The sequence below is a fragment of the Oncorhynchus nerka genome, linkage group LG6 (assembly GCF_034236695.1).
Source record: "Oncorhynchus nerka isolate Pitt River linkage group LG6, Oner_Uvic_2.0, whole genome shotgun sequence".
NCBI lineage: Eukaryota > Metazoa > Chordata > Actinopteri > Salmoniformes > Salmonidae > Oncorhynchus > Oncorhynchus nerka.
The window spans coordinates 30,446,821-30,472,626 of NC_088401.1; the positions used below are offsets into that span (position 1 = coordinate 30,446,821).

At 42.3% G+C, this 25,806-nt stretch overlaps 1 protein-coding gene across 1 annotated transcript in view; it reads left to right on the forward strand.

Annotated features, from left to right (window-relative positions):
- Window positions 1-25,806, forward strand: part of LOC115130322 (cadherin-7-like) — a 118,989-nt gene that overhangs the window by 73,206 nt on the left and 19,977 nt on the right. The window contains exon 9 of the mRNA XM_029661347.2: window positions 1,807-1,928. Within this exon, the coding sequence (XP_029517207.1) occupies window positions 1,807-1,928 (122 nt within the window). The remainder of the gene's footprint in view (window positions 1-1,806; window positions 1,929-25,806) is intronic.

Consider the following 25,806-nt stretch of genomic DNA (forward strand, 5'->3'; position numbering starts at 1 on the left):
ACTATTTTCTACATTGTACATTAATACTGAAGACATCACAACTATGAAATAACACATATGGAATCATGTAGTAACCAAAAACGTGAGGACCTGGGGCCCATGCCAAATCTTTTCAGCCTCTTAAGGGGGAAGAGGTGTTGTCTTGCCCTCTTCACAACTGCGTTGGTGTGTGTGGATCATGATAGATCCTTAGTGATGTGGACACAGAAAACTTGAAGCTCTCGACCCGCTCAACTACAGCTCTGTCGATGTGAATGGGTGTGTACCCTCCATTTCTTGTAGTCCACGATTTGCTCCTTTGTCTTGCTGACATTGAAGGAGAGATTGTTCTGGCACCCCACTGACAGGTCTCTCTGACCTCCTCCCTATAGGCTGTCTCATCGTTGTCGGTGATCAGGCCTACTACCGTCACCAATGATGGTGTTGAAGTCACTTGCAACCATGCAGTGGTGGGTGAATAGAGAGTACAGGGGGGGAGTAAGCACGCACCCCTGAGGGGCTTTCTTGTTGATGGTCAATTTGGCAGATGTGTTGTTACTTACCCTCATCACCTATGTTGAACGCTGAGCTGTAGTCATTGAACAGCAATCTCACATGGGTGATCCTTTTTTCCAGAGGGGAAAGGGCACTATGGAGTGCAATAGAGATTGCACCATCAGTGGGTCTGCTGGGGCGATATGCGAATCAGTCTTCTCCTCGATGCACAAATAGTCACGAAACCAAACATGGTAATCACCATCCCCCAAGTAAATGCCTTGTTATTCAACCATAAATATAGGCCTAAGACGAATGTTCAAATAATACTTCTTCCTCTTGTCTCGATATAGTAACACATAGGGAGTAAACATCTTTAATAACTGCACTAAATGTCATAACAGCCCTTCACTGAGGAGTCGTTGGCCTCTGACACAGTCAGACTTCTATTCTCTTCACAGCGGAAAGTGGCAGCTGTAGAATCAGGCGTCCAAACAGTCTCTCTCAGAGCCCAGGACGCCTTTTTACACTATTTATAGTAAATGGGCTTTTTGTGACAAAAGTTGGCAGAGGAGCACTTCTTCTAGCTAAGGGATCTTGTTCATTTGAGACGTGGTCGGTCAGCGCTCACATTTCATCCGCACTCTGACTCTGCTCCGAACATGCCAATGACAACAAATCTGTGCCCCGGGGTACCACACGTCCTTTTCACTACTGTCAAATCAGCCGCTCCCGAATGTCAGCCAGCGCGCCATCTCTCCTGTCAGCGTGGCTGCTGACGCCAGGCTAAATCATCGTCCATCCAGGCTCTCAGGAGCCAGCCGTTTATATTCAGTGCCACATTGGTGTCAGAGAGGGGAGCCAGTGGTGGAGCCTGTGGTGCCGGATGCTCTGTACTACAACTACACAGTCACCTGCATCTGAAATGGCATCCTATTCGCTATATACTGCAGTGCTTTCAGCAGAGCTGGGTTCTATATAGTGCACTATATAGGGTATAGGATGCCATTTATTTAGCCTCCCTAGCCTTTACCACCACAGCTTTAGCTCCACTCCAATCATAATCAGCTGCTTGATCATGCTGGCTGATCCCCATCAGAGCAACTAAGGATGCCAGTTCATAGAGAAAGCCTTGTATATTATATTAGAACGGGCACTTTTGGCCACAATTTGCTAATTTTGCTCGACCTTTGTGATTCATTAAAAAGACATGCGAAAGCTCGATTAGTAGGGAAAGTGGAGGAGGGTGACAAAGTTAAGACAGGGTAAAGTATTGAAAGTTATAGCTGGAGTCAAACTGTGATATAAACTATTTTTCTCTCTGTCTTTCAGATGATCCAACCCAGGTTGGAAAAGGTTTTGCTGTCATTACGGTGCTGGACATCAATGACAACCCTCCGGTATTTGCCATTGAGTATGAGACCCTCTTGTGTGAGAATGCCGCTCCTGGACAGGTGAGAAACTGAAGATACTGTACGTTTTCTGATGGGGAAGGAAATGATATACATTGCTTATATACTTTTAAAATGTCAGATATTTAATCATTTAGTGTGTTCCTCACACACTGTTTGATTCCCATTGGTTGGCATCATGCGGCCTTTGGAAACCAATGTTCCCAATAAAACTTGAATCGGTCCCAGACTGCATGGATCATCCCCTTTCAAAGCTTGAGGTAATTTCAGGGAGACACTTTTAGATCAAATTGCAGGTATTGTTGGTGTTTGTATCCTTAATTAGCAATGTTACAGTCATTTCTGCTGCTGCTGCCAGCTGAATTAATGACAGTGTTTTGAATTTCCCGTGGCTCTACAATGATATCATAGAGTAACATGATATTTCATGCTGGGGTGGAGTGGGTGTCTGCCCGGGTCTGATTCCTCAATCGGAGTGTGTGTGAGTGTGTGTGTGCGTGCGTGTGCATGTGTGTGTGTATAATTAGAGGATCAGTGTGGCGGGCACTGGAGCGGAAAATGCATCACAACATTATGCAAATGAAACAGGGGAAGGCTGGAATTTAGTTTCAGAAAGGCGTGTCAGGCGCTTTAGCCGTGCAATACATTCTCTCTGTGTTTAGCATTTGGCCTCATTGTCGCCAAATGACTGCTGCAATGGCAATTCGTCTACTCCTGGCATTTGGAAAACACAATCAGAGGGGGGAAAAGGCAAGCATGTAGAACTGAATAAGTACGATTGATCAAAATGAAGCATTGATTTGGGAATGGCTAATAGGCCTGTTTAAATATGTTATTTACATTCCCCTTGATCACAGTGGGGTGTACAAGAATAACAAAACGATTTGATTTGGAAAATGAAAGCAGTTTTACGTAGCCTACACATTCGTCTTGTAACCACAGTATGATATAAATATGTTCTGCCGTGGGAGCCAGTTAAACTCTTTGGTTTGGGGACAATTTGCCTTCAAGTCTGTAGGATCGTTAAAAGGCTATTGGTAGTTTGGTAGTTCCTTTGACGCAAAACTGAATGAACAGCTTAACCAGAGCCACAGACTTCTGTTGCCCGTCTCTCCCATCAAGTAGATTGTTCGGTCGATTAAGAGTTTCAATGTGTTGACATTTCTTGTTCTCACATATTTAATCGTCTCACTCCACAAATGAGTCATTACCTTGGAGTGAAATTATAATTTTCGTGATTGAGGTGTTTGAAAATATTACATTATTGTGTTGAGATTTTGGACCATATTGTGTAGCATGCCATCTCCTGTCCATGCCCTTTGAATAGCATTATTTTTAGGACACTTTGCTTTTTCTCTTTCAATAAAAAGCTCTCTGCTGCACTTTAAGCTAGCCTATACATCACATGCATTTGTCCTTGTCACACCATGATACATGAGGAAATTGCTTTACCTTTACGTGCCGTCACCTTCCTTACCTTGTTCTCATACACTACAGTTGTGTGTCAGAGGCAGCCCAGGGTCTGACTCAGAGTAGGAGTGCTGATCTAGGATCGTGTCTCCCCTGTCTGTGTAATCTTATTCATTACGATCTAAAAGGCTAAACTGTTCCTAGAGGAGCAGTGCTTGAATTTTTTTCTTTCAAATCCTTGATTGAGCTTGCCTGGCAAAATCAGACTAATTGAATACTCCCAAATCTTCAAACCACCAGTCTCTCTGGCTCTCCAGGCAGGATCAATCAAACACTTAAAATATTTAAAAGTAAACACTATTTGAACACAGGTCTGGTCAACGCACTGGTCTAATTATTATGTCTTCCCTCATACCTGTAAAAGTGCCAGGCCAATGTGTCATGGTTGACCTGTTTAACCATATGTACCACACATGTTTTCTTTAGACAGAACTCGTTCAACAGCACCACTTTTTTCCCTTTTTTTTGAAGAGAATGGTGCTGGAGGCGATGGCTGCCGTTTTACGTGCTCCTAACCAACTGTGCCAGTTTATTAATTTTTTCAGGTTGTTTGTAACTTGTACTTTTAAACTTATTTTGTACATAATGTTGCTGCTACCATCACTTATGGTATCACTCACTTCTGGACATCAGAACAGCGATAATTCACCTGGAACTGGACAGAGATTTTTCTTTAATGAGTCTGACGTGATAGATATACTGCTTTCTTGGAAAAGGGCCCAAATCCCCGTAATATGCACGAAGAAAAGACGGAGAAAAAGGGGGCGGAGGTCGGGCTGCCTTCTGAGAATTGAGGCGAGTGAGTAAACCCCCTCTACCATCAGTCCTATTAGCCAACGTGCAATCATTGGATAACAAAATGGATGAGCACCAATCAAGGATATCCTACCAACGGGACATTAAAAACTGCAATATCTTATGTTTCACTGAGTTGTGGCTAAACAACGACATGGATAATATACAGCAGGCAGGGTTTTCGGCGCATCTTCAGGATAGAACAGCTGCCTCCGGTCATACAAGGGATGGCGGTCTGAGTCTATTTATAAATAACAGCTGGTGCACAAAATCTAATATTAAGGAAGTCTCTATATTTTGCTCGCCTGAGGTAGAGTATCTCATGATAAGCTGTAGACCACACTATTTACCAATAAAGTTTTCATCTATAATTTTTGTAGCTGTCTATTTATCACCACAAACCGATGCTGGCACTTAGACAGCACTCATCAAGCTGTATTGGGTCATAAGCAAACAGGAAAATGCTCATTCAGAGGCGGCGCTGCTAGTGGCCGGGGACTTTCATGCAGGGAAACTTAAATCCATTCACCTAATTTCTACCAGCATGTTATATGTGCAACCAGAGGAGAAAAAAACACTAGACCGTCTTTACTCCACACACAGAGACATGTACAAAGCTCTCCCTCGCCCTCCATTTGGCAAGTCTGACCATAACTCTATCCTCCTGATTCCTGCTTACAAGCAAAAACTAAAGCAGAAAGTACCAGTGACTTGCTCAATACGGAAGTGGTCAGAGGCGCAGATGCTAAGCTACAGGACTGTTTTGCTAGCACCTATTTGAGAATGCTATTAATTTACTACAGCTTGACATTCAACACCATAGTGCCCTCATAGCTCATCACTAAGGGAAGGACCCTGGGACTAAACACCTCCGACTGCAACTGGATCCTGGACTTCCTGACTGGCTGCCCCCAGGAGGTAAGGGTAGGTAACAACACATCTGCCACACTGATCCTCAGCACAGGGGCCCCTCAGGAGTGTATGCTCAGTCCCCTCCTGTACTCTGCATGGCCAAGCACGACTCCAACACCATCACTAAGTTTGCCGATGACACAACTGATCACCAACAACAGTGAGACAGCCTATAGGGAAGAGGTCAGAGACCTGGCAGTGTGGTGGCAGGATAACAATCTCTCCTTCAACGTGATCAAGACAAAGGACATGATTGTGGACTACAGAATATGATTGTGGACTGAGCACACGCCCATTCTCATGATTGGGATGTGTGGAGCAGGTTGAGTGTCCACATCACCAACAAACTATCATGGTCCAAACAAACCATGACAGTCGTGAAGAGGGCATGACAATGACTATTCCCCCTCAGGAGACTGAAAAGATTTGACATGGATCCTCAGATCCTCAAAAAGTTATCCAGCTGCATCATCGAGAGCATCCTGACTGGTTGCATCACTGCCTGGTATGGCAACTGCTCGGCCTACGACCACAAGGCACTACAGAAGGTAGTGCGTACAGCCCAGTACATCATTGGGGTCAATCTTCCTGCCATCCAGGACCTCTATACCAGTCGGTGTCAGAGGAAGGCACTAAAGATTGCCAAGGACTGCAGCCACCCTAGTCATAGACTGTTCACTCTAAGGTCTACCTACACCTGTTGTATTCGGTGCATGTGACAAATCAAATTTGATTTGATTTTTGAGTTTCTACACTGATGAGGTTAAAAAGAACCCAGCGCTGGTTAAATAGTGGACAGGACACACACATTGGGTTTCACCTAGCCTCGTCACAAACCATGCTTCTCTAAAATGGGAAACCTGGGGAAGTTCCATAGCAGAAATTAGCCCAAGCTTGCTTGGGGGGAGCTCCAAAGGTGCTCACCAGATTAGTGCAGTAGGAGCATCTGTCAACAAAACAAGCATGGGTGACAAAACATTTTAGAATGTTTGCAGCATGCAGCATTTCTCTTTTATTTCGAGGTGAGCTAAAGTTCCAGGAAGAGGGTAGAAATGGTCTACAATGCTGGCCAAATCAATATTTTTAATTCTGATGTTTCTAATGTGATAATTGTCTGTAAAGGCTAGCATGAGGGGAAAGAAGTAGCTAGCCACAATGAGGTTAGTTTTTACCTTGTCAGCTACCTACTGTAGGTATAACTAACTAGCTAGCTACTCGCTAGTTAAATATCTCTCAAGATTATAAAGCCAACAAAATGTTAAGAAAAACTGCATATTAGTGACCTAAAAGGTTAACAGCTTATCTAAGGTCAGTGATACATACAGCAACCATGCACTGTCTATGGGACCAACTGCAATCATGTTGCAAGCAACATTGATAAAATGAATGCAATAAAATAAAATTAACCTCATACAATGTTACCTGTAATGCTCATCTTCCGTAACCTAATAGTCATCTCCTTATTTTCATACAGTACTGAACCCCCTCCCCTCTTTATTGCAGGATTGTGATGGATGATTCATCTACATTGACAATAGTTCATTTTAAATAATAGTTTACCATTTAAAATAAGTTTAAAAACTTCACTTCAAAGAATCAACAATTCATCACTTCAAAATGGACAAATAACTAATATGGAAAGAATAGACATCTTAACCTAAACAACAGTAGATAATTGAGTAGTAACAAATAGGCTAATATTGCTAAAGCATGATTTCAGGTGAGAAGAAAGAAACGACATAGCAGTGGTGGCGAACATTGCTCCACTGATCCCTGATCTACTGGGTGAGCAGACTTATTTTATTCCAGCTTTGCAATAGCACACTTGATTATCAACTCATTAGATTTGCTAAGTTGAGTCAGGAGTGTTATTTCCGGGCTGAAACAGAACCCTGCACACCCAGCAAATCTCCAGTAGGGTTGGCCTGCTCCAAATGTAGTAGGTTTATACATTGTGTGTGATCTTTAACTGTATTTTTGTTTACTTTTGATAACATAAGTAGGTCATAACATACTGTATAACCCATGTCATATAGGATATACCCTTAGTCTCTTGGGACATGCAAACAGGCTTTCACAGTTTAACATATCTGAGGACAAAAAACATCACAAACAAACAGGCTTCATTATACTCAAATTTGACAGCACTGAAAAATATGTTGCTATTATCTCTCTGTCCTCAAACTCCTCCCCTCTAGGGACTTGAACTGGATAATCTTTTCATAATGCCCTCCCACGAAATTACCTGCCCTATCCAGTATCCAGTAGCCTACACTGTCCCTTTACTGAAATGTCAACCTATTCAATGGCAGTTATCTACAAATGTATTTGGAGACTGAGTTTTAATTTACAATGATTTGATTAAGATAGCTGGCTAATAGAGCGTTAGCTAGCTGATGACATTTAATTGACTTTGCTAAACAGTATGTAAAGTTAGCTAGCTAGCAGCTCTGTTTGCCTACAAAGTGGCCTACTGTAGCCAGCTAGCTAGCTAGCTAATAATACTGTTACGCTCGTCGTCGGATGATAAATGACCGGACCAAGGTGCAGGGTGGTAGGCGTACATTCTCTCTTTATTTGATAACGTAACACCGTGAAAAAAAAATGAACACAAACCGAGCGTAAAGCTAGTCGTGCATAAAGCAACAAACAAAGACAAGATCCCACAAAATCCAAAATAGACAGAAAAGCTGCCTCCGATTGGGAAACAAACACACCAACATAGAAATAGAAAACCTAAAATGCCCACCCTAATCACACCCTGACCTAACCAAATAGAGAAATAAAAAGGCTCTCTAAGGTCAGGGCGTGACAAATACATTGTTTTACTTAAATCAATAAGTTCTCCCACTGCCTGTTTTTGGGGTCCTTACAGAAACAAAGTAATGGGCATTTTTCATGATATTTTAGGTGGGGTGGTAGCAAAGCTCAGCCAGCAGCCATGTGGACGAATAGAGACACGTAATAAAGTCTGTCAACAGAGCAATTAAGAACATGTTGACTTTACCAGCGTAATCCATTTCCAATTTCAATAAATATAAATCACAGACTGACGGCTACACTTGATGACTTGAAAACTAGCACTTGAAACTAGCATAGGCAACAACTACCTGGATTGACAACTGTGTCACACATAACACACAACACCCCTTCTACGGCTGTGTTGGGGGATGGTTCTTGAAATGTAACATACTGTAGTATAGTATTCTACAATATATTAAAACATTTTATAGTAAGCACAACCGGATCGAGGGATACTACAGTGTGTAGTATAATATTCTATGGTATAAGTTTACTACATAATTCTATTGTAAGTACTGTAGTATTCTGTAGTAAACTGTAGTATTTTTTCATGTGGGTATGCCCCTACTAAGCCACGCCTCCAGTCTTACCATCTGACCTGGTGGACCCTAGCTCAATAACTCAGCATCAACAACCCAACTTAAAGAAAACAATGGGTTGTTTGTGACCCAACTGGCTAGGTCAAAATAACCCAATGTGTGTTATGTCCAATATTTACCAAAATTGGGTTGTTTTTAACACATCATTGTATAGAATGCACTGCCTGTGGCATTATGCAAATATAAAAAAATATATAGATATAATAAAAAAATATATAAAAAGAAGGGGGAAAAGTTTACATTTGAGCTGGATAAAAACCCGATTTGAATAACAAGGAGCCATCAAGCTGTCTGTTTTATATCAGGATGGGTGGACTTGTTAGCCTTGCAGCTGTACAATGCAAAGCAGAGCCTCCCTATCTTTTTAATTAACATGTATCTCTCTATACGTCCACCCTCGGGAATGAAACAGCAGAGAGCACACAAACAAACTCCTATAGACTCTATCTGCACATGGGCAGCCGCCTTCCCACTTCCCAACAAGCTTAGTTAAAACCTACAGCTGCCCACTGGAGAACTTCTCCCCCATTGGCCTGTAAGATTAAAACATAATGTTTGCCGTTCGGCTCAGGCTGTGTGGCTCTGTAGCACAGATTAGCCGGGAGCGCGGTGGTTGGAATAACCTGCCATCATTCAGGCCTAATTAGGGGCCGTCTCGTGGCACTGGCTCTCTCCAGAGACGCTACTTGTTACGGATCATCGGTGTGTCTGTCTTCTGCCATAATATTAATTTATATTACAACGGAGAGGAGGGGGGGAAGAGGGAGAGAGCAGAGGTCACACGCTTACAATCATTTCCATCAGTGTAGCTATTACATAAATGAGTGGGCTTTCTTGGCAGTCTGCTGCCCCAATCTGCCACCCTGTGCCCCACCCCACCCCTCCCCTCTCACCCAACACACAGCCCCCGATAGACCTTGTCCCATCAAGTGCCCCCTTACTTTGTTTTGTTTGTTTTCATTTTCCATTGGGCTCCTCTAATGATTGAAGAAGGAAAACTAACAGAAGTTAATCATAGCTACCAAAGTGAGGTTGATATATTTTCTTCATTATTTAAATAATATGTGTGTTTTCACGTATTGTACTTCTTCTTCCTGTTCCAATTAAGATGCATTATAGGTGTTTCTTGAATATGATAGCCAGAAACAAAACATTTAATTGAAGGGGGGAGTTGGAAAAACAACGTCATGGCACATGTGTCAGGAGAGAGAAAAAGAGGGACAGTTCAGTTGAATCTGTAAAAAGGGTGTAACATGATTCAAAATAGTGTATATGGTGACCCTCAACAGCATCTTAGCTCAGGTATTCAGTGTTCTCAGACAGACAGGTAGCTTCAGGTACACAGAGTCTCTCTCTTTTTAAAAACACTTTCCTATAACCTCTCACAGAGACCCGGGTCTCTTTTTCAAATGATCCCCGCAATATAAAGTACCAGTCAACAGCTTGGACACACCTACTCATTCAAGGGTTTTTCTTTATTTTAACTATTTGCTACATTGTAAAATAATAGTGAAGACATCAAAACTATGAAAAAACGGTAACCAAAAAAGTGTTCAAAAATGCAAATATATTTTATATTTAATATTCTTCTAAGTAACCACCCGGTCCTCACCCGGTCCTCATGAGAGCCAGTTTCATCATAGCGCTTGATGGCTGTTGCGACTCCACTTGAAGAAATTTCAAAGTTCTTGAAATGTTTCGGATTGACTCACCTTCATGTCTTAAAGTAATGATGGACTGTCGTTTCTCTTTGCTTATTTGAGTTGTTCTGGCCATAATATGGACTTGGTATTTTACCAAAAATGTCTATATTCTCTATACCACCCCTACCCTGTCACAACACAACTGATTGGCTCAAACACATTAAAAAGGAAATCAATTCGACAAATGAACTTTTAACAAGGCACACCTGTTAATTGAAACGCATTGCAGGTGACTACCTCATGAAGCTGGTTGAGAAAATGCCAAGAGTGTGCAAAGCTGTCATCAAGGCAAAGGGTGGCTACTTTGTTTCAATTAGTTTGTTTAACTTCTTGCGTCGAGCCATCCCGGATCCGGTATCGTGACTACAGCCTCAAGCTCATTACCATAACGCAACGTTAACCACCTTCCGGAGACACCTGAAACCCCACCTCTTTCAGGAATACCTAGGATAGGATAAAGTAATCCTTCTCACCCCCCATTAAAAGATTTAGATGCACTATTGTAAAGTGGCTGTTCCACTGGATGTCTTAAGGTGAACGCACCAATTTGTAAGTCGCTCTGGATAAGAGCGTCTGCTAAATGACTTAAATGTAAATGTAATGTAAATGTTAACTATTCATGAAAATCGCAAATGAAATGAAATTAATCTATTTGCTCTCAAGCTTAGCCTTTTGTTAACAACACTGTCATCTCAGATTTTCAAAATATGCTTCTCAACCATTGCAAAACAAGCATTTGTTTAACAGTATTGATAGCTAGCGTAGCATTTAGCGTTAGCATTCAGCAGGCAACATTTTCACAAAAAACAGAAAAGCATTCAAATAAAATCATTTACCTTTGAAGAACTTCGGATGTTTTCAATGAGGAGACTCTCAGATAGCAAATGTTCAGTTTTTCCTGAAAGATTATTTGTTTAGGACAAATCGCTCCGTTTTCTGCGTCACGTTTAGCTACGGAAAAAACCTGTATCCAGGATTGTGTAAATCTATCCGCAAGCTCATTAGCATAACACAACGTTAACTATTCATGAAAATCGCAAATGAAATGAAATTAATCTATTTGCTCTCAAGCTTAGCCTTTTGTTAACAACACTGTCATCTCAGATTTTCAAAATATGCTTTTGAACCATAGCTAAACAAGCATTTGTGTAACAGTATTGATAGCCTAGCATAGGATTATGCCTGTCTTTCAGCATGCAACATTTTCACAAAAACCAGAAAAGGATTCAAATAAAATCATTTACCTTTGAAGAACTTCAGATGTTTTCAATGAGGAGACTCTCAGTTAGATAGCAAATGTTCCGTTTTTACAAAAAAATATTATTTGTTTCGACTAATCGCTCCGTTTTGTTCATCACATTTGGGTAAGAACAAAAAAATATATATATATATATATATATATATTAAGTCATTCAAACGCAAACCTTTTTCCAAATTAACTCCATAATATCGACAGAAACATGGCAAACCGATGTTTAGAATCAATCCTCAAGGTGTTTTTCACATATCTATCGACGATAAAATCCTTCGTGGCAGTTGACTTTCTCTTATGAAGAATTGGAACGCGCATGGACCTACAGATTACGCAATAATTTCGACACAGGACACTGGGCGGGACACCAGGTAAATGTAGTCTCTTATGGTCAATCTTCCAATGATATGCCTACAAACACGTCACAATGCTGCAGACACCTTGGAGAAACGACACAAAGGGCAGGCTCATTCCTGGCGCATTGACAGCCATATAAGGAGACATTGGAACACAGCGCCTTCAGAATCTGGGGCATTTCCAGTATGAAACTTCATCTTGGTTTCGCCTGTAGCATTAGTTCTGGGGCACTCACAGATAATATCTTTGCAGTTTTGGAAACGTCAGAGTTTTGTCTTTCCAAGGCTGTCAATTCCATGCATAGTCGAGCATCTTTTCTTGACAAAATATTGCGCTTAAAACGGGCACGTCTTTTTATCCAATAATGACATAGTGCCCCCATAGGTTGAAGAGGTTAACACTTTTTTGGTTACTACATGATTCCTTCTGTGTTTTTTCATAGTTTTGATGTCTTCACAATTATTCTACACTGTAGAAAATAGTCAAAAAATTAAGAAAAAGCCTTGAATGAGTAGGTGCATTCAAACATTTCACTGGTTCTGTACAGAAATACACATTTTTAGCAGGTCACAAATTAAGATCACTAAATGTTCAAACTTCAGCCTGTGGACAGAAAACACGTTGGGTTATTTGTTGCCCACCAGTTGGGTCTCTTAAAGGCTCTGCATGGTCAATCTGTAGTCAGCAGCGGCATTAAAGCATTTACTGCGATAAGGTCTCCACAGAAGTCAGAGCATTTATACTTCTAGCGCTTTGCGTAGCAGAGCTGTTGTGAAGGAAGTTGTCAAGGAAGTGAGTTTGTGTTTATACAGTACCTCCTGACCCACCTACCGTCAACCAATCATGTCAATGCGGAGCTATACAGAGCTATACGGATCCCTCCGGTTTTGTTAAAAAGAAATTGGGAGGCGCACGGTGATTGCGTCACACCCTCAATGCGGGGCCTCCAACCAAATTTACGGCTCAAGCATAAATCAGCTTTTAGTTGGGTCATTGAACTATGATCCATCGGGTCAGATCAGAAGACTGGAGGACATGGCTTAGTAGGGGTGTGGATTTTCGATTGTTCTGTTTGGCCACCCATGAGAGTAAATGTCATTCCGGTTCATCTGTTCTGTTGTGTTGTCAACACGTGTTAAGGTTGAGCACTGAGACTACATTAGTTTATTGAGGTTTACACAAGTGATAAATATCCCAAAATTGGGAGACGCATTTGCACTTAAGGAACTCATACTCTTCTGTAAACCTCATTAACCTGTTGCTTCTACTCGGGACGCTTGCGTCCCAACTAGAGCTCTGGAAATGCAAATGCGCTACGCTAAATGCTAATAGTATTAGTTAAAACTCAAAAGTTCATTAAAATACACATGCAGGGTATCGAATTAAAGCTACACTCGTTGTGAATCCAGGCAACAAGTCAGATTTTTAAAATGCTTTTCGGCGAAAGCATGAGAAGCTATTATCTGATAGCATGCAACACCCCAAAAGACCCACAGGGGACGTAAACAAAATAATTAGCATTTCGGCGTACACAAACCACACAATAAAATAGAAAACATTCATTACCTTTCACCATCTTCTTTGTTAGCACTCCTAGATGTCCCATAAACACTATTTGGGTCTTTATTTCGATTAAATCGGTCCATATAAAGCCTAGATATCGTTATATGTAGACTGTGTGATAAAAAAAAAACATCGTTTCAAAACAACGTAATTTTTTAAAATTCAAAAAGTCGATGATAAACTTTCACAAAACACTTCGAAATATGTTTGTAATGCAACTTTAGGTATTAGTAAACGTTAATAAGCGATAAAATTCATCAGGAGGCGATGTAAAGATCATTAGCTGTCCGTCTGGAAAAATGTCCGGCTAGAAACTCAACGAAAATATCCGGTCCTAGACCGGAGGAGATACGGTGTCCTGTATGTGTTTGACCAAGAAAAAACTCAGAAGGGAAATGACAAGACTCTAGACACCGTGTGGAATTACTGCAACCTCAGTCAATTAATTGTGGTTCACGTTTATCAATGGGTTCAAGTAGCGCATGGATATATTTTCCCATTTTCAGTGATCAGTTTTTCCTGTGCTTTTCGATGTAAATGCCGTTCTGGTAAAGCCACAGCAGTGATTTAACCAGTTTTTTAAACGTCTGAGTGTTTTCTATCCACACAGACTAAGCAAATGCATATACTATATTCCTGGCATGAGTAGCAGGGCGCTGAAATGTTGCGCGATTTTTAACAGAATGTTCAAAAAAGTAGAGGGTCGACTTAAGAGGTTAACCATTCATGAAAATCGCAAATGAAATGAAATCAATATGCTAGCTCTCAAGCTTAGCCTTTTGTTAACAACACTGTCATCTCAGATTTTCAAAAATATGCTTCTCAACCATAGCAAAACTAGCATTTGTGTAACAGTATTGATAGCTATTGATATTTAGCGTTAGCATTCAGCAGGCAACATTTTCACAAAAACCAGAAAACCATTCAAATAAAATCATTTACTTTTGAAGAACTTCGGATGTTTTCAATGAGGAGACTCTCAGTTAGATAGCAAATGTTCAGGTTTTCCTGAAAGATTATTTGTGCAGGAGAAATCGGTCCGTTTTCTGCGTCATGTTTGGCTACCAAAAAAAAACGAAAATTCATTCGTCAAAACGCCAAACTTTTTTCCAAATTAACTCCATAATATCGACTGAAACATGGTAAACGTTGTTTAGAATCAATCCTCAACGTGTTTTTCACATATCTCTTCGATGATATATCGTTCGTGGAAGTGTGCTTTCCCCTCTGAATCCCATGGCAAAATGCCTGCAGCTGAAGTTTATATATATAAGGAGACTATGGAAAACAGAGCCTCAAAAATTCTGCTCATTTCCTGTTTGAGGTTTCATCTTGGTTTCGCCTGTAGCATGAGTTCTGTGGCACTCACAGATAATATCTTTGCAGTTCTGGAAACGTCAGAGTGTTTTCTTTCCAAAGCTGCCAATTATATGCATAGTCGAGCATCTTTTCGTGACAAAATATTGCGCTTAAAACGGGCACGTTTTTTTATCCAAAAATTAAAAGAGCGCCCCCTATCTCGAAGAAGTTAAAGCTAAAAAAGTTTCAGTGCTCAAATTTAACATGTGGAAATTTAACGACTGGAAAGATGTACTCTCATGGGTTGCCAAAAATAACTATCTAAAAGCAACGCCACTACTAAGCCACGCCTCCAGTCTTCTCATCTGATCTGGTGGATCATAGCTCAATAACCCAGCATCAATAACCCAATTTAAAGAAAACTATGGGTTGTTTGTGACCCAACTGGCTGGGTTCAAATAACATGTGTTCTGTCTAATATTTACCCAAATTGGGTTGTTTTTAACCCAGCATTTTTTTGTGTATCCACATAAAAAAATACCATAGTATACTATGGTATAAATAATATAGTATTCACCGTAGTGTTTTTGCAGACTAAAATCTGCAAAAACACTACGGTGAATACTGCAGTATTTACTATAGTGTTCTACAGTATATTACAACATGTTATAGTAAGTACTACACGATCAAGGGATACTACAGTGTGTAGTATAATATTCTATGGTATACTAAAGTTTACTACATAATTCTATAGTAAGTACTGTGGGTACACTGGAGTTCAATCCATATCTGCTTTGTCTATGTCTCTTGGCTGGACGAGACTATTTTGACACACAACAGTCCTGAGTTGAGCTGGCTGACTTATATAAATGAACAGAGATTGAAACAATGGTATTTGTTGACCATTGTGAGTATTGATTACAATCCAACTCCAGAGTATGTCTGAATTAGGGCCTCAGTGGGGGTATTAGCGGTGGGTGGATGTTTGGGAAGCGTGAGGGGCGTGAGGTCTTGTCGATTTGGGGGAAATTATGTTATGTTTGATGCTGGCGCTCCGATGCGTGTGTCGAAATCGCTAAGCAGTTTACTTAGAAGCAGTGTGCCGATGCTTGTATCACTATATCAGAAGAACATGATCAATGACGTCCGAAGATTTGTTTCATCGAAAAACCACCTGATTGGTTTGATAGAAGACAAAAAAGGCTTTTCAACACAATTGGCAAAAAACAACTCTATGCTACAGGAGGCTTCAATCCCCATCACTAATTTGGGGCAAGCTGTATGTCACTGTGTGTCACTGATGTGGGTGTTGTTTTCGGTGTTGATGCCGCGGTGGGGGCAGGAGTGAAACTGCGAGAAGCAAGGGGTGTGAAAACCATGGACCCTGCCCCCTCCCAGTGTCAACACCACCCCATGATGACATCCAGCCATCTACCCACCCCTCCATCTCCCGTAGCCATGGTAACAGTCCGTGTATATTTGAACTCTGGATTCAACTTTCAATACCACCCGTTATCTTGTGTGGAAAAAGATCCTCATCATCTGTATATGGACAGCCTGACTGATGTAAATGATAAACTTGGGCCAATCAAATTAATGAGCCGGATTGTCTGTCCATGCTGACGTGTTGAGTGCTGCAAACGTGTAATTTCACCTATGCATGATGAAACCTTTGACAGTGTTCGTTATGCCCGCTCTGGAGACAAGTGATGATAATTCAATCACGACTAGAGTTAGGTGTCAAGTTGCTGTACGGCCGTTATAAAGAGAGGCAGCAATCACGGTTGTTGTCGCAGTCAAAAAACAAATGGTAAGATATAAAATGGAGATCTCGTTCTACAGCCCTGTCTAAACCCAGACACTTTGAAAGTGATCATTTGTAAAGGTTTTCTTTTGCCTTATCTTGATTTAGCTCAGACAAGTTAGGAGGCCATCTAACTTTATAGAGGGGCAATTTCTCTGTAATTTATCTCTAATCAGGTTGTGGAGCAGTAGGATCGGGCAAGGACGGAGGTGTGTGTGTGTGCACGTTACTTTGAATGAGCAAACATTCCCTGCCTTCCTCTGTGTTTATCCGGTGCCGACGTAAAGGCACAAATGAAGACACGGTGGCCCTTTTATGTCTATTTGATCTGAGACCCAGCCGTGTGTAAACTCAAAATCCCTCTACTTCTGTGATTTATTTGACTCCTCAGTCTTGCCTCTGACAGGCACCGTTCAACTGTTAATGTCTCTCTGTGTGAATTTATGTCTACATCCGTGTCTTTTCCCTTCCGTCTCCTACTCGAACCATTAGAGGATTGGCCGCCGAAGAGCTTACGAAATGGTTTGCATCACCGCCTTGCTAATGAAAGGCATTAGACGTGTACCTTCCCTCTCACTGCAAGTCATGAATTAAATTGATACCTTCCTCAAGATGAGTTTATTGCAATATTCAAAGAACATCAAATTGGTCCCATATCCTTCATTATTAGGGGCAAGCCACATATATAGAGGGATGTCTGTATTTGTATTGAAATGTGTATTTCACTGCACATGCATGTTATATGAAATAATAAATATATATTGCACCATGTGAAGAAATGACGTATTTCATGTTGCGCAGATGTGCATACAGTGCTTCCATGTTCAGGCTATAATGTCATGTATTGTAGCAGTTGCTCACTGTATCTACCATGATACACACGTCTAAACCAATGAGTGAATTTGAGATTTCTGCCAATAGATCACTTTTTTTTGGTCTAATTTTAATCTCAGCACCAGGGAGTAGTGCACATGCAATATTCATGAAATCACACATGATGATAAAATCTCCCTGGGTCTGTCTGTCCTAATTGGCAGGGTGTCTTTCTCCACCTCCTCTAGTTTCTAATACCTGACAGCTTGTAGCTACAAGCATTTAATCAAAGATGACAACTGATAATCCATGTCTCAGCCATGGGGATCGTTGGCTGCCTTTGTGTTACGTTGTGTTTCTGTCTGAGGTTACTTTAAATGTATTCCTGAATATGGTGGGTAGTAAGTGATAATTTAGCATGACGTTTTTTTAACCTTTTACAGAAGTGGGCTAAATCAGGGTCACACAGAGTGTTTTTGGTAGTCTTAAACTATGGGCTTAAAGAAAACGACACCTGTACCATGTCAAATATAGAGTTTAAATGTGTACCATTTTTAGTTTGCATCCCGATATTACACTTTATATACATCACAGAAGACTGAAATATAACAAAACTGTTTGACATAGAAAACCGGATTTCGGCATTTAAAAATAAGGTATGTTTATTAATTACAAAAATATGAATAACATTTCACCCATGAGGTCAGTTGAGGGTGATTTGGTCATTTGACTGCAGGAAAGGGGTATATACTATGAACTTCTTTGCTTGGATGAAATCCATGATTTTAGGGGATGAGGTTCTTATTGTGGATGACTTCATTGGAAGCAGTGGAGACAAAACATGCTGGACTGTAGACGTAGGAATGGCGGCGTACTGTATATCACTCACTATAATGGCCCTTGTATTTGTATTTATTATGGATCCCCACTCTTCCTGGGGTCCAGCAAAAATAAGGTAGTTTATACCATTTTAAAACATTACAATACATTCACAGATTTCACAACACACTGTGTGCCCTCAGGCCCCTACTCCACCACTACCACATACTGTACTAAATCCATGTGTATGTGTGTTATTGTGTGTGTGTGTTATTGTGTGTGTGTGTGTGTGTGTGTGTGTGTGTGTGTGTGTGTGTGTGTGTGTGTGTGTGTGTGTGTGTGTGTGTGTGTGTGTGTGTGTGTGTGTGTGTGTGTGTGTGTGTGTGTGTGTGTGTGTGTGTGTGTGTGTGTGTGTGTGTGTGTGTGCCAATGTTTGTGTTGCTTCACATTCCCGGCTGTTCTATAAGGTGTTTTTTATCAGTTTTTTTATCTCATTTTACTGCTTGCTTCAGTTACTTGATGTGGAATAGAGTTCCATCTAGTCATGACTCTGTGTAGTACTGTGTGCCTCCCATAGTCTGTTCTGGCCTTGGGGACTGTGAAGAGACCTCTTGTGGCATGTCTTGTGGGGTATGCATGGGTGTCCGAGCTGTGTGCCAGTAGCTTGTCGAGACAGTTTGATGCATTCAACATGTCAATACCGCTCATAAATAAAAGTAGTGAGGAAGTCAATCTCTCCTCCACTTTCAGCCAGGAGAGATTGACTTGCATATTAATAAAATGATCTCTCTGTATACACCGAAGGGCCAGCCGTGCTGCGCTGTTCTGAGCCAATTGCAATTGCAAGTCCTTTTTTGTGGCACCTGACCACACGACTGAACAGTAGTCAAGATGCGACAAAACTAGGGCCTGTAGGACCTGCCTTGTTGATAGTGTTGTTAAGAAGGCAGAGCATCGCTTTATTATAGACAGACTTCTTCCCATCTTAGCTACTACTGCATCAATATGTTTTGACCATGACAGTTTACAATCTAGTGTTGCTCCAAGCAGTTTAGTCATCTCAACTTTCTCAATTTCCACATTATTTAGTACAATATTTAGTTGAGGTTTAGGGTTTAGTGAGTGTTTTGTTCCAAATACAATGCTTTTAGTTTTAGAAATAATTAGGGCTAACTTATTCCTTGCCACCCGCTCTGAAACTAACTGCAGCACTTTGTTGAGTGTTGCAGTCATTTCAGTCGCTGTAGTAACAAACATGTATAGCGTTGAGTCATCCATGTACATAGAAACTCTGGCTTTACTCAAAGTCAGTGGCATGTCGTTAGTAGAAATTTAAAAAAGCAAGGGGCCTAATCAGCTACCCTGGGGAATTCCTAATTCTAACTGGATTATATTTGATAGGCTTCCATTAAAGAACACCCTCTGTGTTCTGTTAAACAAGTAATGTGTCGGAGGAAACACTGTGCACCTGGCAACCTTGGTTAGCGCGCACTGCACCCGGTCCGCCACAGGAGTCGCTGGTGCGTGATGAGACAAGGACATCCCTACCGACCAAGCCCTCCCTAATCCGGACGACACTAGGCCAATTGTGCATCGCCCCATGGACCTCCCGGTCACGGCCAGTTACAGTCTGGGCACGAACCCAGTCTCTGATGGCACAGCTGGTGCTGCAGTACAGCGCCCTTAACCACTGCGCCACCCGGGAGGCCTAACAAGTAATTCTTTATCCACATTATAGCAGGTGGTGTAAAGCCATAACATATACTTTTTTTCCAGCAGCGGACTATGATCAATAATGTCAAAAGCTGCACTGGAGTCTAACAAGACAGCCCCCAAAATCATTTTATCATACATTTTTCTCAGCCAATCATCAGTCATTTGTGTATGTGCTGTGCTTGTTGAGTGTCCTTCCTATAAGCATGCTGAAATTCTGTTGTCAATTTGTTTACTGTAAATTAGCATTGTATCTGGTCAGAAGTTTACTAAGGGTTGGTAACAGGCTGGTTGGTCGGCTATTTGAGAAGGTAAAGGGGGCTTTACTCTTCATAAGTAGCGGAATTACTTTAGCTTCCCTCCAGGCCCGAGGGCACACGCTCTCTAGTAGGTTTAAATTGAAGATGTGGCAAATAGGAGTGGCAATATCGTCTGCTATTATCCTCAGTAATTTTCCATCTAGATTGTCAGACCCTGGTGTCTTGTCATTGTTGATAGACAACAATATTTTTTCTCACCTCTTCCGTATATTATATTTGTCTGCATAGGTTCTAAGCATACCTCTACCTGTTCAAATATAATTTTAATGAGGGTGTCATTCTGACTGTTGTAAATCACACATCTCAATATACTGCACTACATTCAAATTACAACACAGTCAGGGTCATAGCTACTAATTTTTTTGCATTCCAAAAAATCTACAAAAACTCAGGAACTCAGTCAGGAACTCAACTTACTGTTGAGAGTTAGAATAGTAGAATACATAAGGTGTCATTTCAAAACTTGGTTGTGCATCAGCAGTTTTCCTCTTGTTATGTGTCTCACTGACAGTCAGTCACTTAGCAGTCAATTAACATTTTAGATTGGTAAATGAATCTACTTAGTCTAGCCAGCTAGTAATCATGGCTGAATTACCGACCAGACACGCAGGGCAAGTGCTCAGGGGCCCTGTCCTCCAGGGTGGGGGGGCATTGATTTAGTTCATCACTATTTTTTTTTTCAAATAAAGTATTTTTTTATTATTTTTTAAAATACAATTACACATACAAAACATTTTTTAAAAGGGAATGGGTATCAGTGTTATGTGGAAAGAAGTAAGTGTTTGTGTATTCACAAAAATAACAAACAAATCATAAGCGACCAACTGTACAAAAACGAATAGAAAATGAACAAAAGAGAGAATTACAGACTAGGACAAAGACAGTTTTAGTCCTGTTAATAACCCCCCCCCCAATGTTCTTTTTATCAAGATTTTTTTTTATATATATATTTTTTTTAAAGATAATTGCTTAGCTCTTAATTCCAAGTAGTAGATCTTGTCCAATAGACAAATTAATTTAACCGAAAGTTGATTTCAGGTTAATTGCTATACATTTTCTTGTTAGTCACTCTCACTCAGATATCATATTAACATGGCATAAGTCATGGAAAATTGGGTAGAAATGCAGAAAATTTGCTTTTAAAATGGCAAAAAATCTCTCCCCATGGCATAATGTGTAGAATTTCAGGAAAGTAGCTATAAAACACAGTACATGGGATTCTAACACATATCATAAATACAGGCACATTTCATGGCATCATAATTAATAAAAACAACATGATATTATCCTAAGGTGCCAGATTACATTTAAACTAGTGATGCACCGATATTACATTTTTGGCCGACACCGATAACCAATATTGAAAATTTTAGCGGCCTTTTAAGCATTCTAGTACAGTTAAATAGTTAACACACACACATGGATGCAGCGGTCTAAGGCACGGCATCTCAGTGCAAGAGGCGTCACTACAGCCCCGTTTGAATCCAGGCTGTATCACATCCGGCTGTGATTGGGAGCTCCATACAGTGGTGCAGAATTGGCCCAGCGTCATCCAGGTTTGGCCGGGGAAGGCCGTCATTGTAAATAAGAATTTGTTCTTAACTGACTTGCCTAGTTAACTAAAGGTTACACACATACACACACCACACTGATCAAAAAGTTATTTTGTTGGCATTTACATATGTCCCCATTATCAGTCAAATATAATCAAAACCTGTTTTTTTCACTTACTTGCTGTGCTGTTTCGTTGTTTATTTGTTCAGTCGTTTTATTCTCAACCAGGATTTCTATGGAATGCCGTTTGAGTCTTTGCTATGGAACACCGTTTAGATCTTTGCTATGGAACACCGTTTGGGTCTTTGGGTGTCAAAATAGAAAACAAGAAACAGTAGATATATGACTGCACGTCACATAATAATTTAACGCGCTCATACATTTTTTATGTAGTTATTACACATTGATTACACTATCACTTGCATTACATGTCACAACGATTCATCAATACGTATGCTATGATGCTGGTAAAGTTGTCTCGCACACCTACAGTGCTGGTCGTTTGTTTGGATGCAAACAATGTTCTGCTAATGATTGACTTCCGGGTTGGAGCGAGCGGTCGCATCCGCACTTCGGTCCGCAGGTAGTATAACTTTTCATTACATTTCATTACATTTCATTATAGTACAACGGTTTGATTTGTCTAATCTTAGCAATTTCTTCTTAGCTAGCTACATAGCCGTCATTGTATCAAAGATAATTGCGTAATTATCGTATTTCGTCGTCCTAACGTAGCTAGCCAGCTAGCAAACGTCCACCGTCTACCGAATAGCAGCACTGTAGAAACTATTACACTCAACTGAACGACTTGATTAGTGTAGTGTTAGCTAGCTACATAGTTGTCTTTGCTGTCTTCGTATCCAAGATAATTGTGTAGTTTAGAGTGTGTAGTTTTAGAGTGATTATCTTAATTACCGAGGTTAGCTAGCCAGCTATTTGTCGTCCTTAACGTAGGAGACACTGCTAGCTAGCCAACAGCTAGCCAACGTCTACCGAATAGAACTTCCGCACTCAACAACCCGGTCGCATTCCGCTTCGCTCCACAGGTAGTATCACATTTTCATTTCATTTCATTACAGTACAACGGTTTGATTTGTTTGATCGTAGCTAGCTACATAGCTAGCTACATCGCCGTCTTTGTATCAAAGATAATTGTGTAGTCTAGAGCGATTTTCTAGGTTAGCTAGCCAGCTATTGTCGTTCTTTTAACGCAACGTAACGTAATCAAAACTGCTAGCTAGCCAGCTAGCCCCCGAATAGCAGCACTGTAGAAACTATTACACTCAACGGAACGACTTGATTAGTGTAGTGTCAACAACGCAGCCACTGCCAGCTAGCCTACAAAGTCAACAACGCAGCCACTGCCAGCTAGCCTATTTCAGCAGTACTGTATCATTTTAATCATTTTAGTCAATAAGATTCTTGCTACGTAAGCTTAACTTTCTGAACATTCGAGACGTGTAGTCCACTTGTCATTCCAATCTCCTTTGCGTTAGCGTAGCCTCTTCTGTAGCCTGTCAACTATGTGTCTGTCTATCCCGGTTCTCTCCTCTCTGCACAGACCATACAAACGCTCCACACCGCGTGGCCGCAGCCACCCTAATCTGGTGGTCCCAGCGCGCACGACCCACGTGGAGTTCCAGGTCTCCGGTAGCCTCTGGAACTGCCGATCTGCGGCCAACAAGGCAGAGTTCATCTCAGCCTATGCCTCCCTCCAGTCCCTCGACTTCTTGGCACTGACGGAAACATGGATCACCACAGATAACACTGCTACTCCTACTGCTCTCTCTTCGTCCGCCCACGTGCTCTCGCACACCCGGAGAGCTTCTGGTCAGCGGGGTGGTGGCACCGGGATCCTCATCTCTCCCAAGTGGTCATTCTCTCTTTCTCCCCTTACCCATCTGTCTATCGCCTCCTTTGAATTCCATGCTGTCACAGTTACCAGCCCTTTCAAGCTTAACATCCTTATCATTTATCGCCCTCCAGGTTCCCTCGGAGAGTTCATCAATGAGCTTGATGCCTTGATAAGCTCCTTTCCTGAGGACGGCTCACCTCTCACAGTTCTGGGCGACTTTAACCTCCCCACGTCTACCTTTGACTCATTCCTCTCTGCCTCCTTCTTTCCACTCCTCTCCTCTTTTGACCTCACCCTCTCACCTTCCCCCCTACTCACAAGGCAGGCAATACGCTCGACCTCATCTTTACTAGATGCTGTTCTTCCACTAACCTCATTGCAACTCCCCTCCAAGTCTCCGACCACTACCTTGTATCCTTTTCCCTCTCGCTCTCATCCAACACTTCCCACACTGCCCCTACTCGGATGGTATCGCGCCGTCCCAACCTTCGCTCTCTCTCCCCCGCTACTCTCTCCTCTTCCATCCTATCATCTCTTCCCTCTGCTCAAACCTTCTCCAACCTATCTCCTGATTCTGCCTCCTCAACCCTCCTCTCCTCCCTTTCTGCATCCTTTGACTCTCTATGTCCCCTATCCTCCAGGCCGGCTCGGTCCTCCCCTCCCGCTCCGTGGCTCGACGACTCATTGCGAGCTCACAGAACAGGGCTCCGGGCAGCCGAGCGGAAATGGAGGAAAACTCGCCTCCCTGCGGACCTGGCATCCTTTCACTCCCTCCTCTCTACATTTTCCTCTTCTGTCTCTGCTGCTAAAGCCACTTTCTACCACTCTAAATTCCAAGCATCTGCCTCTAACCCTAGGAAGCTCTTTGCCACCTTCTCCTCCCTCCTGAATCCTCCTCCCCCTCCCCCTCCTCCCTCTCTGCAGATGACTTCGTCAACCATTTTGAAAAGAAGGTCGACGACATCCGATCCTCGTTTGCTAAGTCAAACGACACCGCTGGTTCTGCTCACACTGCCCTACCCTGTGCTCTGACCTCTTTCTCCCCTCTCTCTCCAGATGAAATCTCGCGTCTTGTGACGGCCGGCCGCCCAACAACCTGCCCGCTTGACCCTATCCCCTCCTCTCTTCTCCAGACCATTTCCGGAGACCTTCTCCCTTACCTCACCTCGCTCATCAACTCATCCCTGACCGCTGGCTACGTCCCTTCCGTCTTCAAGAGAGCGAGAGTTGCACCCCTTCTGAAAAAACCTACACTCGATCCCTCCGATGTCAACAACTACAGACCAGTATCCCTTCTTTCTTTTCTCTCCAAAACTCTTGAACGTGCCGTCCTTGGCCAGCTCTCCCGCTATCTCTCTCAGAATGACCTTGATCCAAATCAGTCAGGTTTCAAGACGTCATTCAACTGAGACTGCTCTTCTCTGTATCACGGAGGCGCTCCGCACTGCTAAAGCTAACTCTCTCTCCTCTGCTCTCATCCTTCTAGACCTATCGGCTGCCTTCGATACTGTGAACCATCAGATCCTCCTCTCCACCCTCTCCGAGTTGGGCATCTCCGGCGCGGCCCACGCTTGGATTGCGTCCTACCTGACAGGTCGCTCCTACCAGGTGGCGTGGCGAGAATCCGTCTCCTCACCACGTGCTCTCACCACTGGTGTCCCCCAGGGCTCTGTTCTAGGCCCTCTCCTATTCTCGCTATACACCAAGTCACTTGGCTCTGTCATAACCTCACATGGTCTCTCCTATCATTGCTATGCAGACGACACACAATTAATCTTCTCCTTTCCCCCTTCTGATGACCAGGTGGCGAATCGCATCTCTGCATGTCTGGCAGACATATCAGTGTGGATGACGGATCACCACCTCAAGCTGAACCTCGGCAAGACGGAGCTGCTCTTCCTCCCGGGGAAGGACTGCCCGTTCCATGATCTCGCCATCACGGTTGACAACTCCATTGTGTCCTCCTCCCAGAGCGCTAAGAACCTTGGCGTGATCCTGGACAACACCCTGTCATTCTCAAATAACATCAAGGCGGTGGCCCGTTCCTGTAGGTTCATGCTCTACAACATCCGCAGAGTACGACCCTGCCTCACACACAGGAAGCGGCGCAGGTCCTAATCCAGGCACTTGTCATCTCCCGTCTGGATTACTGCAACTCGCTGTTGGCTGGGCTCCCTGCCTGTGCCATTAAACCCCTACAACTCATCCAGAACGCCGCAGCCCGTCTGGTGTTCAACCTTCCCAAGTTCTCTCACGTCACCCCGCTCCTCCGCTCTCTCCACTGGCTTCC